General features: G+C 58.4%; 1 protein-coding gene across 1 annotated transcript; it reads right to left on the reverse strand.

The window, feature by feature from the left end:
• Nucleotides 1–5,267: 5,267 nt before the first annotated feature.
• On the reverse strand, nucleotides 5,268–15,615 carry PGLYRP1 (peptidoglycan recognition protein 1). Its single transcript, XM_075122661.1, has 7 exons — nucleotides 15,568–15,615; nucleotides 12,346–12,415; nucleotides 10,049–10,120; nucleotides 9,112–9,170; nucleotides 8,303–8,559; nucleotides 6,753–6,871; nucleotides 5,268–5,371 (listed from the first exon to the last, which is right to left on the reverse strand). Exons 1-7 carry the CDS (start codon nucleotides 15,613–15,615, stop codon nucleotides 5,268–5,270), a joined length of 729 nt encoding a protein of 242 aa, XP_074978762.1.
• Between the last annotated feature and the right edge of the window lie 270 nt (nucleotides 15,616–15,885).

The following is a 15,885-nucleotide window of genomic DNA, read 5'->3' on the forward strand; positions in this document are numbered from 1 at the left end:
TGAGCTCGGAGAACATTTCATCGCAAGTGCGTTTTTTCTTTCTTTCTAAGCTTCACTAACCTCTGGGAAGGAGAAGATCCTGTGATCATTGAAACACATGCAGCTGGTGGAGAAAAAAAAAGGGACAGCGGTATTTAAAGAGACACATTTTATAAAACAGTCGCTACACTCTTTCAGGGTAAACCTTGCTGTTAACATTACATACATAGCACATGTGCTTTCGTTACAAGGTCGCATTTTGCCTCCTCCCACCGCGTGACTACCCCCTCAACCTTCTCCCCTCCCTGTGGCTAACAGCGGGGAACATTTCTGTTTAGCCACAGGCAAACAGCCCAGCAGGAATGGGCTCCTCTGAGTGTCCCCTGAAGAAAAGCACTCTATTTCAACCAGGTGACCATGAATTATATCTCACTCTCCTGAGGATAACACAGAGAGATAAAGAACGGATTTTGGTTGAATGCCAGCAAACATACACTGCAATGCTTTGTTCTACAGTGATTCCCGAGTACGTGTTACTGGCCTGGAGTGGTAAAGTGTCCTACCATGAAGTGTCCTACCACGAAATAAGGCTGCCCTCCCCAGAAACCTTTTGCAAAGGCTTTAGGACTACATCTAGGAGAACCGCAAATGCCAGGGCAAAGTAATCCTTTCACATGCTTGCTTTTAAACCATGTATAGCATTTTAAAAGGTACACTCACCAGAGGTCCCTTCTCCGCCTGCTGGGTCCAGGAGGCAGCCTTGGGTGGATTCAGGGGGTGCTGGCTCCAGGTCTAGGGTGAGAAACAGTTCCTGGCTGTCGGGAAAACCGGTTTCTCCGCTTGCTTGCTGTGAGCTATCTACAACCTCCTCCTCATCATCATCTTCTTCGTCCCCAAAACCTACTTCCGTATTGCCTCCATCTCCATTGAAGGAGTCAAACAACACGGCTGGGGTAGTGGTGGCTGAACCCCCTAAAATGGCATGCAGCTCATCATAGAAGCGGCATGTTTGGGGCTCTGACCCAGAGCGGCTGTTCGCCTCTCTGGTTTTCTGGTAGGCTTGCCTCAGCTCCTTCAGTTTCACGCGGCACTGCTTCGGGTCCCTGTTATGGCCTCTGTCCTTCATGCCCTGGGAGATTTTCAGAAAGGTTTTGGCATTTCGAAAACTGGAACGGAGTTCTGATAGCGCGGATTCCTCTCCCCAAACAGCGATCAGATCCCGTACCTCCCGTTCGGTCCATGCTGGAGCTCTTTTGCGATTCTGGGACTCCATCATGGTCACCTGTGCTGATGAGCTCTGCATGGTCACCTGCAGCTTGCCACGCTGGCCAAACAGGAAATGAGATTCAAAAGTTCGCGGTTCTTTTCCTGTCTACCTGGCCAGTGCATCTGAGTTGAGAGTGCTGTCCAGAGCGGTCAGAATGGAGCACTCTGGGATAGCTCCCAGAGGCCAATACCATCGAATTGTGTCCACAGTACCCCAAATTCGAGCCGGCAACGTCGATTTAAGCGCTAATCCACTTGTCAGGGGTGGAGTAAGGAAATCGATTTTAAGAGCCCTTTAAGTCGAAATAAAGGGCTTCATTGTGTGGACGGGTGCAGGTTTAAATCGATTTAACGCTGCTAAATTCGACCTAAAGTCCTAGTGTAGACCAGGGCTCAGTTACAGAGAGTGGATGTCTGGTGTCTCCGGGAGTTGCCAGCCATTGCTCCCCCAGTAAAGGAGCAAGGCTTCTCCTGGCTCCCAGGAGTCACACCGCAGCATGCCGGGCGGAGGGATAACCAGAAGGCACTGCCTGGCTTAGCAGCCAGGTGTCTGTAGGGGGTGCCGTCTGGATCCGGCCGCAGGGACCCTTTTATGTGGCTGGTGTGATGTCATCAGAATCTGGGCTTTCACTTCAAAGAGGAAGTTTCCAATCCTCACAGTTGCAAAGAAAACCTTCCAACCCTGGCCTGGTGTGACGGACACTGCCTGAGTCTGCAGCCAGCCTGAGCCCGTTGCTGGGAAGCTGCCCCGGGTGTGACCGACACAGCAAAACTGCCTGAGTCTGCAGAGGGCCTGAGGGCTGCTCTACGCTAGAAAGGTAGGTTGGCCCAGCTGTATCGTTCAGGGGTGTGAAAAATTCATACCCCTGAGCATGGTAGTTAAACTGCTCTGTGCCCTAGTGTAGACAGCGCTAGGCTGATGAAAGAATTTCTCCGTTGACCTGCCTAGGGCCTCTTGGGGGTAGCTGCTGTGAATGAGAGACCAAGGGCAGGGTGAAATTTGCCCTTGGGAGGAATGGGAGCTGGTGAGGGGGGGAGGTGGGGGAAGAACCCTTCATTTTAAAAATGTGTGAGAAAAGTTATGGCTGAAAAGTCCCATGTAGCTCTAGGCACTGACCTGGCGCTTTCCAATCCCACTCCGCAGCCCTCTTGACCCCATCAGTCCCTGCAGCTCAGCCCGCCCGCTGAGCCCAAGGCTGAGCTGGCTTTGGGACCCACTGGGGACAAGTGCGGTGCGATTGCTAAGCGTTGCTGTGGGCCTGTCTGGCGCACACCACCCCAGAGGTGGCTGTGTGTGAATGCTGACAGGGTGGCCTACTGGATGGAGCAATGGTCTGGGACCCAGGAAATCTGGGTCCTAGTCCCAGCACTGACACTGATCTGCTGGATGACCTTGACCAAAACCCTTCCCTTCACCGTGCCTCAGTTTCCCCACGAGTAATATGGGGATAATGAGACCGCCCTCCTTTCTAAAGGGCTTTGGGATCCACTATTGAAAAGAGTGGTGTTATTAATGTGGGCTCTGGGCTCCTGGGAGGCAAAACAGTTTATAGTTACATTATTGCTATCTAGTCTCTGGACCTGGCCACCCTGTCCCAGAATGCACCTGGCTATCTGTTCCATGCGAGGCCAGGGGAGCAGGCGGCTCCTGGATGTAAGGTCAGGTCGTGCCCTGGTGCCTGAGGGCCTGGCTACTTCTGCTGAGGCCGTGTGTGGGTTTAGAATGTGGCACATGTCGCCCTCTAGTGGCTGGGCCACATGGGGCTAACAGCCTACTACTGCTGACAGCTATTGGAGATGCACTTCTAGCACTGCGGGTCCCAGGTTGGATCCCCGCTGACCGTCCGTGTATCTGTCCGGCCGCAGGAGTGCCGGTGCTGCACCTCATCACAACTCCCTTCCCGTGGGTCTGGCACACGATGGAGGACACGGAGCAGAACCTGCACCCCCCGACCGTGGAGAACCTCTGCAAGATCCTGGCTGCCTTCCTGGCCGAGTACCTGTGGCTGTGACTGCCCAGAGCCTCCCCTGGCGAGGGGACCAACCCCTCCCTGGGCCTTACAGGATCCTTCGCCCTTCCTGGGCTGAGCTCCGTGGAGCCAGTGGCCAAAACACCCAAGGGAGCAGGCAAGGCAACTGGAGGTCTCACTCTCTGAAGAGGCCGATGCCCAGTGGGCTGGGCCTTCCCTTCCTGGGGGCTTTCACACATTCTCTGCAGCTCCAGCTGCCCCAGCAGGGGGCCTGGATCCCAGCTGGTCGCGTCCCCCGGGGCCCACGGCTCAGAAGCCGGAATAACTGGGCTGAACCCGGACTGTGCCAGGGACAGGACACCGGGGGCTGCGGGGGGGCCAGACTTGCGCTCTCGGCAGCGCGGCCTCCAGCTGCCGGCCCACCAGGGGTTGCTCCTGTTTATGGGGCCCATCCAGCCCTGGGGTGCTGGGCTCCCAGCCTTGCTTGGGGGCTGCTCCACAGCGACTCTCGTAACAAAGAGCTGCCCCCTCAGTGCTGCTGCCCCCTTCCCATAGCGCCCCCACGTGCTGGGCAGCCCTGGGCACTGTGGGGCATGGCTGTTCCCTCCGCTCCGGTCCCCTCCAGCCGGTCGCCAGCCGCAGCCCCAGCTCCTGTCACCAAGAGCAAACCCCAGCTCCCCTCCCCTTCCTGCCGGGCCTGCCTGTGTGTGACCCATGTGGAACAGGGGCACCCTTGGTTTCTCTCACCTCCTCCCTCTGGATTGAGAGGCAGCACAGCCTAGTGGGCAGAGCACTTGACTGCACCCATGGGATCTGTTCCACGCTCTGCCACTAACTGGCCCTGTGAGTTTGGGTAAAACCCTTTTCCCCTCCCTGTGCCTCAGTTTCCCCTCCTATCCTTTGTCTAATTAGACTGTGAGCTCTTTAGGGCAGGGGCTGTCTGTCTCATGTTCTGTGTGTATAGCACCTAGCCCAAGGGGGCCTCTTAGTGCTAATCTGACAGACCATAATCACACCCTCTGAGCTCGCCCAGCCCAGCCCAGCAGCAGGGTGGTGGTGGTGATGGTTTAACAGGAGATGAAATGATTCCCGGCGCTTCAACTTTTCATGTGCTAGAAGCTGGTTTATTGTCACTGCTCAGTAGCTCCCAAGCAAAGCAAGTGCTAAGCCACGGGGCACTGGGGTAAAGGCAAATTGCACTTGAACTAAAAACCCCTTTGTGGGGCTCTGCGACCCACCCGACGGGTCCTTCCCCGGCACCTGCTGTGTGAAGATCCAACACTTTGCCCCCCTCGGTAAGAGAGGCTCGCGGGAACGGACTGTCGGGGCAAAGGGGCGAGCGCTGAAAGCTTTGAGAGCCAGACCCTGCGGGGGCCAGGCAGAGCCGAGTGTCAGGGCTCGGGCACACTTGGGTTCCCTTTGTGGGGGGTTAACTAGCGACCGGTTTCTGGGGGATTCCAGATGAAATCTTCACTGCAGAGCTCGGGGGGCTGGGGGCAGAGGCGGATTTGACTCTGGGATTGAGAATTGCTCGGTCGTTTCACACAGGAATGGAGGCGATGTTTCCTGAGCTGCCCAGGGATTGGCAGGGCCGTTGCCACAGAGCTCAGCTGAGGCTTGGCCCCACCCCCCTGGACGCTGTAAGACCCTGGACCTGGCTCTGTGTGGACCCGGGCTAAGCTGACATGCCCGTTGCGGGCGGGAGCGAGGGGCTCGGCCTGGCGTCTGCCGAAGGAAGCAGCCTGGGGGAGGCAGGTGGCTCCCAGGTGCTATTAGAAATCTGAGCCCTGGGGGAGGGCAGCAGAGCCCAGGGGAGATGGGAGCGTAACCCCAACTCTCAGATCCCTGCTCTCCAGGCCCCAGGAGGCAGCAGGTGGGCGAGAAGCGGGAGGCTGCCCCCTGCTGGGGGGTGGAGGTGCTGCTTGAGCAGGCAGAAGCCGCGGGCGGGGTCAGCGATGGGCGCAGGGGTGCCCCGAGGCTGCAGGGACTCAGGCTTTGAACCTGGGCCCCCTGCTGATGCTCCTGGAGAGGTCAGTGCCGGGATAGTCAGTTTTAACCGCGTATCAGGGTGTAGTTGGGGCTCAGGATGCCCTTGGAGATGGCGCATTGGATCAGTCTCTTGGTGAGGTTCAGGGTGGCGACGCTGGGCTTTGTCTCTGCTGGATAGAGCATCCCCCTGTTAATCTCACCCTGACCTCTGTCCCGTGTCTGCTGCTCAGGGGATATGACTGTGGCCTGAATAAATAACCCCCCCCATACTCCCGGTCTCGACGGGCCACGTCAATGTCACTCCCCCCCACCCACCTGCTGCATCTCCTGGTGCCCCTCGCACGGGGAGCTCGACCGTGGAAGAACCCAGCGGGATGGCGGTGAGGCCAGCTGGGTTAGCCCAGGGGCAGATCTCTCGCTGAATCCCATCCCCTGCCCCAAGCTCTCAGCTGGGAGGGGGCACCGGGTGCCCTGTGCACCCAGCTGCAGCCACTCTGTGAGTGCCCAGCTCAGGCTCTCTCTGCCTGGCAAGGCCAGGGCCGTCCTACAGCGCACGCTGAGCCCAGGCAAACCAAATGCATTTTATCCAGCCCCATGGACAGTTACAGCTCGAGGGACGCAGGCCCCAGCTCCAGCCCAGGGACTGCAACCTGGACAGCTGGGCTCTGGATCTAGGGGTCACAATGGACAAGCAACAGCCTAGCTCCCAGGGTGATGTGGGGACACGCAGGGCTCATGAGATCAGGGAAATCGGAGGGAGGGGATTTTCCCCCTGTGTCTGGCCGTGGAGAGACGGATGCTCTATCCTGTGCCCGGCTCTGGGGCCCACAAAAGAGCCACAAACACAATCCCTGGGCTGGAGAAATGGCTGCCAGGGCAGGACAGGCAGAGCTCAGCCCATCCAGGTGATCACCCGGGGAGGAAATACAGGACCTGGCGGGCGCGTAAGCCACGCGGAGAAAGGCAGAAGAGGGGCCAGGGGCCGGGAGCTGAAGCCAGACATGGTCCCCAGCCCAAATGTCAAACAGGGGGGGCCATTAGCCAGTGAGCAAACTCCTCATGGCCACCAGAGCCAGCCAAGGGTCCAGCGATGGGCCCCATGATGGGGTACACAGGTGACCCCCCCACCGCTCCTACTCACTCTTCCCCTCCCTGTACCGCCAAAGGTTGCTACAGCTCCAGGGTCCTACGGGCTGCTCCTGCTCAGGTGCTTTCCCTGGCCCTAGATCCTTTCTGGGTCACTGGTTTCCAGGCTCCAGGCTGTAGGTCTGGCCTGTGTTCCTTGGACCCGATCCCGGCCCTTCTGCTTGGCTGGATTACAACCCCACCTTGTTTGCTCGCAGCCAGCCAGGTCGCTCTACAGCAGTGACCCCTCGTCATTAGTTACCAATTCCTAGGTCACCCGGAGATGGTCCTTGCGGCAGAACCCCCGGCCCTGGGCGTTAGGTCAGCAGGGGAGAGCCGCTGTGGGCAGGAGCCCGGCAGGAGAGATTCCCAGCTCCCCTCGTGGCCTAGCTGGGGAAATGCCTATAGAAGAGACCCATTTACTGGAAAAGGTGCCCAGGAAGGCAAGTCCCAGGGACCTAGAGTTGAAGACTTTCGTGTGGGCCCCCTTCGTTCTCCAGCCTCTGCCCTCATAGACTCTGCCGTCCTCGCCGATCAGGAAGCTGCAGGCAGAGCGCAGTGTGAGACCCACACAGGCACGTCGGCCTCACCCTCCCCTCCCCGTCACTCTCGGCAGCTCCCCCACCGTTGTCGCTGACCCTGCCCGGGTTTGAACCTGGGACCCTTGGAACTAGAAGCTCAATCCTCTGCCATGGAGGTAAAAACCCAAAAAACTGAGGAAAGGGACTGGAATGTGTGTGGGGGCTCTAACCTGTATTGCACTGTTTGGCCATTTGGTGGCGCTGTGTGTAACTCCCCTTATAGAAGCAGCCCTGGGCCTCTCCAGGACACAGTTGGGGGCCGAGCGAGGGCGGTAGCCGGCCCAGATCTGGGGCAGGACAGCGCTGGGACCTGCTGCCCCCCGGGAAATTCCCAGCTGGGTTTCCATCCTCCGACGTCACCATCTCAAAATGTTTCACGGAGCAAAATCTCCAGCCAGGTTTTTGTGGCGGGGCGTCAGGCCAGCCCCAGCGAAAGGCGTCGAGGACACCGGCACGGGGCGGTGTCACAGACGAGGAGGGCGCAGGCCGTGCGGTGTCTGTCGGCCGAACTCGTGGCACAACCCAGGAGCTCCCTGCAGCCCTGCATCCCCCAACCAGCTCCATGACTGCCCCCTTCCCATCCACCGCTCTTCAGGGACTCCTTCAGCCCCCCCTCCCCCCGTCTCCCCCTGCCAGGGGCTCTCTACCCCCCATCGTGCTTCATAGCGGGCAGGGTTGGCAGAACTGGGAGAGCTGCGGGTGCAAACACATCTCTGCACCGGCCATGTTTTCCACCTGCCCCCGACCCCCAGTGTCTCATGGCGGGGCAGGACTTGGGGGAGGGGCTGGAGCAGCCATGGCAGTGTTTGGGTCTGGGCTGGCCACTGGGAAACAGGCCCACAGCCCAGCCTGGTCCCGTCTACCAACCCCTGCTGGTCCCGGCCTGGGGGAGGGGCCGTAGCACGTGCGGCAGCTGCTGGGGTGGGGCAGGGGATGGGACATTGCACCAGCACTTGGGCAGGATGTGGGAGGGGGGGCACGCGGGGTCCCACGAGGAACTGCCTGAGAAACAGCGATAGGAGCTACTGAGTTGGTCCTTCCGAGCCTGAACCTGGTTCCCACCCCCCAAGTCTCAGCACCTTCCCTGGCTCCCTCCCCCACTTTACAGGTTGCTTCCCCGCCCCCGCCATGGAAGGGGCTCAGTATAAACCCCATTTCACCTTCCCCCCCGCCAGGGGTGCTCTGTGCCCCCCCATCACCCCTCCCCCACAGCTGGGGCTCTGGGTGCACCCCTCCCCCATTCCCTCTTTTTGGTCAAAAATATTAAATGCCCACCAGCCCCAGCTCTCCCTTCAGTGTGGTTTCTGCTGCCCCCCTGTGGCTGCCTGGGGCAGTGGCATCAAGTCTGCCCTCAGCTGTGGGGAGGCCCCCACCCCATCCTGCCCCTCTCACTTGTAGCTGATGTCGGCCAAGCCCCTCTTGTCCATGTGGTTGTCCTGGATGGCTCTGACCTGCTGGCTGCAGATGGTCTCTGAGTAGCAGCGATTCCGTTCCGTGTGGTGGAGGATGACGTAGGGCACCGGGGTCCTCAGCGGGACCCTGCTTTTCGGGGGCCGGGCCCCCCACTGTTGGCGTGAGACAATGCGGGGGCAGCCTGTGCCATGCGGGGAAGGGGAGAAAGGGCTACGATTAATGTGGGTGCCCCCCACCTGCCCCAGCCCACGCAGCAGGATCGGGCCCAGGGCTGGTGCGCTGAGTGAGGTCGAGGCCGCAGCAATGAGGTGGGGTGGGGGCCAGCAAAGGTGGGGCACGGTGCAGGGGGGATGCGCAGCCCTGCGTTAAATGTGACGGGGCTGGAGAGAGGCCTGGCCGGGAGCCTGGTCGCCCCGTAGCGGCACCCGCTGCTGGCAGCAAAGGGGTGAACGGGGAGCCAGGCCAGGCTGGAGGGAGGCCAAGCAAGGGCTGGGCTGGAGATGGCGGGTGGGGCTGGTGCTCCGAACTCAGCCCAGGTTGGGGAAGCTCCCAGCCAGGGTGTGCAGCTCTAATCCTGTCTGTCTCCTCTGCCCCCTCCGGTCATTTGCATCCCTCCAGCCTGTCACCTCCGCTCTGCATCCTTTCTGCTCTCTCTGCATCTGGGAGGCCCCTGATCCTTCGGGCCTCCCACTGCTCAGCCCCCTGCACCTCCTGCCAGATCCTTTCAGAGACAGAGTGACCAGCCTGGAGTCCAGCGCCCCAGAAACTGGAAGGTCAGAACATCTGACCCTGAGAAAGAGCTCATTGGGCACAATCAGCCTGGGGAACTCCCTGTCACTGGCTGTCACTGGGCAAAGAGCAGGATCCAGCAACGGATCAGAGAACGAGGACAGCCAGCGTCACAGTGGGTGGCACTGGATGGGTTCCTGCCCTGGGGCTTGGGGCCACTACCTGGGGGGAACAGAAAGGAAATTCTGCTGTGGCTGGGTTATTCCATCATGGGCCACTAGGGGGTGTCTGGCGCCTCCCTCTGGAGCATCTGGCACTGGCCGCTGCTGGAGCCGGGACACCGGGGTAGATGGGCCCTGCTCCGATCCAGGGGGCGACGTCTAGGCTGCAGGGACATTCCCAGCACGAATCCTCCTAACAGGGCCTTGGTGGGAGCCGGGAACCAGCTAGTGTTGCTACTGCTCCCCCCACCCCACCCCTCTGCCCCTGCTTTCCCCCACCCTCTTTCTGCCCCTGCTCCCCCCTCCCCAGCCCCCTTTCCCCTGCCCTCCCCACACTGCCTCAGCTCGCTGCCCCTCTGCATGCTGGGAGCTGGCACTTTCTGGCTCTTGGATGCCCCAGGGCAGTTCGGATGGAGCTGGGCTGGCAGGGGACACGGCCTGGGCTGGGGGGGGGGGGCACTCTGGGATCGGCTCCCCGTGGGCAGAGCCAGGGGCCTCACCCCTTTGGCCGATGAACACTAGGGCTCTGGGGAACGGGTGGCAGGGAATGACCTGACCCAGCCCTGCCTTGCGGAGGGATGGGCTGGACTGGAGCCGAGGGGCGTCTCCGGATCTGTAGGGGCAGGCCAACCCTGGGCACCAGGCCAGGGGGCGAGTTAGTTGGGCACCTCCATCGTTAATTTTCCACGCCTGCGTTTCCGCCCCCTGGGTTCTTAGCTGCATCAGGGATTCCCAGCCCTGCCCCGCACCCCCAGCCCTGGGGATCCGAACTCACCGAGCGCCACGGCACAGAGCGCTAAGAGCCACACGACCCGCGTCAGCAGCAGCATCTTCCTCTCGCTCGGCCCTGTGGGGACACACGCCCGTCACAGCCGTCACAGGAGGGGGCGCTGCTGGGCTGGAGCCAAACACCCCCAGAGCCCTTGGGTAGCAGATCCCTCTGCGCTCAGGTTGTCCTGGGCTCCAAGCCCGGCCTGTCACCTGAGGGCAGCGTCCCATCCCTGCCCAGACTCCCCCCCCCCCCCTTCCTTCTGGGCTCCCCGGTCCCCATGAGAGCCCCTTGAGCAGCAGGCTCGGTGGTGGCCCAGCTGTACTAACAGCCCCCTGCCCAGCTGGGGCTGCGGGGAGAAGAGCCGTGCTGGGGGGCAGAGCTGGTCCATGGATACCGGCGCCCCGTGGGGTGCAGAGAGGGGCTGGCATGTGCCCACCTGGGTTCCTGCAGAGCTGGGAGCAGAGTGAGCTCTGGACGCCGGCACCTGCTTCTCTCTATAAGCGCCTGGGAGGGCGACGGGGGCTGGGGCCAGGTAGTTGGTCAATAAACCATCGTGCCGATGCTGGCGGGAGCCCAGCCACCGAGGAGGAAGTGGGGGAGGGATTTCACCAGGGGGCTGCAGTTGCTAAAGACCAAGCTGGGCTCCTGCAGCACCAGGGCCGACAGACTGCGCGCCGAGGGGAGGGAGCGATTCTGGCCTGGCAGCGCGACCCCAGGGGCAGAACCTTCATCCCAACGTGGGCAAGGCTGGGCACAGAGCACCACCCGGCCTGGGGAGCTGGGGAACGCCGCAATGGGGGGACAGCACGTCAGCCACCATCTGGGCTGCCATTTCCTGCTCTAACCGATCCAGACATGCCGCCTGCCCCAACTCCCCTGAACTCCAGCTGCAGGGCACTAAGGCAGCACCTGGAGATCCCAACCTAGCGTTGCCCAGACACACAGTGACCGGGATTGAGGCCCCGTCAAGCCAGGTATTGTTAAGTGCTGAAGGCTGGAATGTCGTTGCCTCAATAAAACTGTTTAGGCTGCCCGGAGTTTCTGTTCTTGGAGCTCAAATGTTACCAACACGAACAGCAGACAAGGCAGGATGTGAATCCAGCAGACCTCAATGGTACTCCCAAAGAAAGCCCACAGCACGGTCTGTCTGGTGAGAAAGGCCCTCGGCCAGGTTCACTGCCCGGGAGGCACAGTCCTAGCACCCTGGCGCCGTGGTTACCGGTTCACTGACGCGAGTGCCCCGTGGCAAGGAGCGGCGCAGTCAGCAGCAGGAGTCGCCGCTGTCCCCTAGGCCACGCAAAGGCTGACGGCGAGGTTCCCCGAGAGTAACAGCCTGAGACAAACAGCTTACGTGCCCCCTTCCCTGTGTCACAATATTCGTCTGTTACCTCCCCTGGGTCCTGAGACCTTGGGCAAAACCTTCCTCTTCATTATTTTGTCCAGCCATTTTATCTGGCACTAAATTGACTGTATTTGTCCCAGCTAAGCTACTTTTACGTAACTCTCTAGTGCCTAGGACACAAGCAACACGTTTGCCAAGTACCTGAACTGCACAGCAAACTTGTCAGCATTTGCTTTAACCCATGGCCTGACTCACTCACATCTTGCCCCAGGCCCAGGGCTCCCGGCTCTCCGTACTACCCCGGGCGCTGCCCAGACACACAGTGACCGAGATCGGGGCCAGGGAAGGGATCTGCGCCCACAGCTCCCACCTAGTGGTCAGGTGAGGGCATGACAGACACTCTCTGACCAGGTGCCCCCTGTAGGTAGCTGCTCCCTCCCTGCGGCTGTTTGTCCCCTCCTGTCTCGCCTTCCGGCTGGGTTACAGGCCGGGTCCAGCCCCTCAGGGGTACGTAAAGGGTCCAACAAATCCTAGTTCCACTGTCCAGCAAAGGGCTTCAGGCATCGCCCGGCCAAAGCCCCAGAGTCAAGACTCTCTGGGATGGGGGATCTCCCTAGTCCTGAGTCGCTAGCGTCAGGGACGGGCTGTGTGCCTCCAGCCCTGGCCGGGGAGCCCTGGGCCATCCTGTCCCCCGGGCTCCAGCAGGGCCCCAAGGCAGGCAGCTGAACCCTGCCCCCAGAGAGCTCTGTGTCATCCCCCGCCCCTCGTCACCCTCCTGGGTCACTTCCTGCCGGCCTCCCCAAGCCAGAGGGAAAAGCACAGACCTGAACAAACCTGAGGCGATGTCTCCGACCTTGCAAATGCCCAGAGTCCTTCCCTCTCACCAGCTCAGGTAGAGCATCCGCTGGGCCTGCCTCCGGTCTCCTTCTGCAGAGCTGCCAATCCCAGCCCTGCTCACCTCCGCTGGCGCCTTTCAAGGGATCTGCTCTCGGCTCCCTGCCAAGCTCCTCCTCCGGCCGGGCAAGGCCCTGCGGGTGTGGCAGGGCAGAGCTGCCAGGAAGGGTGGCTCATGCCTACATTGTATTTCCCAACAAGGGGATGTTTTCTTAGCACCTCTGCCCTGCCCCACTTCCTGAGATTATCATCAGCATCATCAATAAGAAGGACTCATCTACCTTCTCCAGGCATCTTTCTTGCTGGTTTTTGCATCATTCAGCAGCTCCCAATCTAATTGGACAGAGATGAAAAGATAAAGGACGTCTCTTGTAATAAGGGACTGTTGGCAACCCTACCACTGGGCTCAGGGTAGTTCCCTAACCCCGCCCTCTCCGGGGACAGTTCGTGCGCCCATCACAGGGCCCCGTCACGCCGGGCGCTGCCAAGATACACAGTGACCTATGTGATAGGTTGCCCCCCTCCCCCCCGGGGTGCCAACTGATGTACTGGGGTACCACTGAGCCTACCTGTTGCACCAGCCTGGGCTCCCTTACACTGTCCTGCTGAGCCAGGCCCTCAACCTCCTCCAGCACATACACACAAGTAGGGATACACACAGCTGCAGAAAGACACAGACCCTGAAATCAGCTCTGCGAGGGAAGACTCAGCTCGAGAATTGCCCAGCACTCAAGTACACACCCCCTCTGGGGTGCAAACCCAAAATTGTTTTGTCTTGGGCTGCACAGAGAACTGTACAGCGTAAGCTCATGAAATTTGCTCCCTCCCTCAATGTGGAGGAAGATATGCACAGCTCATTGCCCCTCCCCCCAGCTATGAATTCCACAAACTGGGTTTTATAATAAACAAAAACATGTTTATTCACTAAAACAGGTAGATTTAAAGGGCTGATACGGGATAGCAAACAGATCAAAGCAGATCACTGAGCAAATAAAGCAAACACGGAAACTAAGCTTAATACACTAAAGAAACTGGCTACAAGTAGTAATTTCTCACCCTAAAATGTTGTTTTAAGGAGTTTTGCAGAGTTTCTTGATGACAAACTGCTCTTGCTTGCAGCTTAGAACTCCAGGTATTTCTTTCACCGTCCAGACACCTTTTCCATCCCTGGCTCAGCACTTCTTCCCCCTGTTGTCTTTGTTTCTCAGATGTTTCCAGCAGTCATCTTGGTCAGGGTTTACTCACGTCCCTACCTTAAATAGCGTTTACACATAGCGGGAATCGTTTGTTTCCCAGTTTGACCCTGACCCCCTATTAGTGGAAAAATACTAGTAGGCCAAGATGGGGTCCAGTACCAGGTGACATGATCACATGACCCTGCAGTGTCAAAGCAGCTTCTCAGGAAGCTTCTCAGCAAGGTGGGAGATTAGCATCTTCAGAGTCCTATTGTTTTCCCTAATGGCCCATTGACTAACCAGCCAGACTGATCGCATTTTATCTGGAGCGCATTCTCCAGGAGCAAACGCTTTTGTAATTGATACATAGTCCATATTCCTAACTTTACATATAATAAGGATACATGCATACAAATAGGATAATCATATTCTGTAAATCATAACCTTTCCAAGGATATCTCACATGACCCATCTTGCATAAAACACATCTCAGTTATGCCACATTCATATCATAACAATATTTCTATGAAGAATATGGGGAGTAGTATCACAACTGAGATCAGGGTCCTCTCGCGCCAGGCGCTGCATAGACACACAGTGACCGAGATCAGGGCCCGTCAGGCCGGGCGCTGCCCAGACACACAGTGTCTGAGTGTGACGCTCTGTACTTGGGGGAACAGCCAGCACCCCCATGTTCATCCTTGTAAAATGATTGTGTAGTATCCAATGCAAAGTTTGTCATGTTGGGTGTCTTCGGAAGGCTCATGGTGCACTGAGCATTGTTGTTATAATGATGTTATAGTAACGTGATAGGTTGTAATTTCATATATATAGTTATGAGGCTGAAAAATGTCTCCTCATGGCTTAAAGCAAGCCCAGGAAAAAACTCCCCAAGAGCAGAGAGGCAGTTCACATCTCATCAGGGCATGGATGGGACAAACCCAGCCCAGCCTCACAGGAACAAAGGACACTGGCCTAGGCAACAACAAAGGATTTGTTGGACTCTCGAGTAAGTCACTCCCCTTCCTTTGGTCAGTTTGGGACTGCAATTAGGTAATGCTCACCTGACTCTGAAGGGGATGGGGGTGGGGCAAAGCCAAGAGGGAAGAAAGAACATGATAAAAGGGAGAGATGTTTGCCATTCTCTTCCTCTCTCTTCCACCTACATCTACAGACACCATACCAAGCAACTGAAGTGCTGATCAAAGGGGAGAGCCTGGCTGAAGGGCAACCAGCCAGCTTGTGGTGAGAAGCATCTAAGTTTGTAAGGGCATTGAAAGTGTTAAGATCAGCTTAGAATGTATTTTGCTTTTATTTCATTTGACCAAATCTGACTTGTTATGCTGTGATGTATAATCACTTAAAAATCTGTCTTTGTAGTTAATAAATTTGTTTGTTTATTCTATCTGAAGCAGTGCATTTTGTGTGAGGCATGTCAGAGAGTCCCCTTGGGATAACAAGCCTGGTGCATTTCAATTTGTTTGTTAAATTGACTAACTCATATAAGCTTGCAGTGTCCAGTGGGCATAACTGGACACTGCAAGATGGAGGTTCCTGGGGTTGTGTCTGGGACTGGAGCATGGGCGCCAACTCCGTGGGTGCTCTGGGGCTGGAGCACCCATGGGGAAAAATTAGTGGGTGCTCTGCACCCACCAGCAACCAGTTCCCCCAAAGCAGCACCTTGGTGCTTACGGTGACAGCACTGCCGAGAACAGGCATTAAACCAATCAGCGAACCCACCCACCTGCTAATGAGCTTTCCGGGACCCGCCCTTCTCCTGGCCAGCTGTTTGATGGGCATGTCTCTCATCCAGTCCCATGCAGCCTGGAGCTAACTGAGGAGTCCAATTCCCCCGTTTTCTTTCGGAGCCCTAATATCCCCCCCCAAAAGCACAGAAGAGGGGTTACCTGGCAATACCCACACCCAGCCCCCGACCCTTCCCGGGGCTGTGAGATCTGGGCTGTCGCAGAGGGAAGGATTCTGCACCGGGAACGTCAGCCCACATTTCACTCCCGGGGGGCATTTGATGGGGCATTGCGACATGGGGTTAACGATGTTCTCAGCAGTGCCAGGATCTCTCCATCCAGTGAGCGTCTCCCCTGAACTCCCACCTGCCGCTCCCCCTTGGAGCCGATGGGGCTGCCCCCCGTAGGGTGCATCGTGACATGCGGGGGTTGGGGGTTGGGGTGTGAAAGCTCAGCTTCGGAAACCTACACCACTGTCAAGCTGGCTGGGTGACCCCTCACTCCGGAGGCTCAGTCACATGGGGAACGCTGTGGGAACAGGGGGCAGCCAGCCTTCCCAGCACTGCGTCAGGACTCTGGGGCAACCCCAGGCAAAGCGAGCCCAGGGGCCACTTATGGCACATTGCTCTGCCCACCCCAGAGCTTCTCAGAGGTGGTGTCCCCCCTCCCAGGGGTGGGTCTCTG

The sequence above is a fragment of the Caretta caretta genome, chromosome 23 (assembly GCF_965140235.1).
Source record: "Caretta caretta isolate rCarCar2 chromosome 23, rCarCar1.hap1, whole genome shotgun sequence".
Lineage (NCBI taxonomy): Eukaryota > Metazoa > Chordata > Testudines > Cheloniidae > Caretta > Caretta caretta.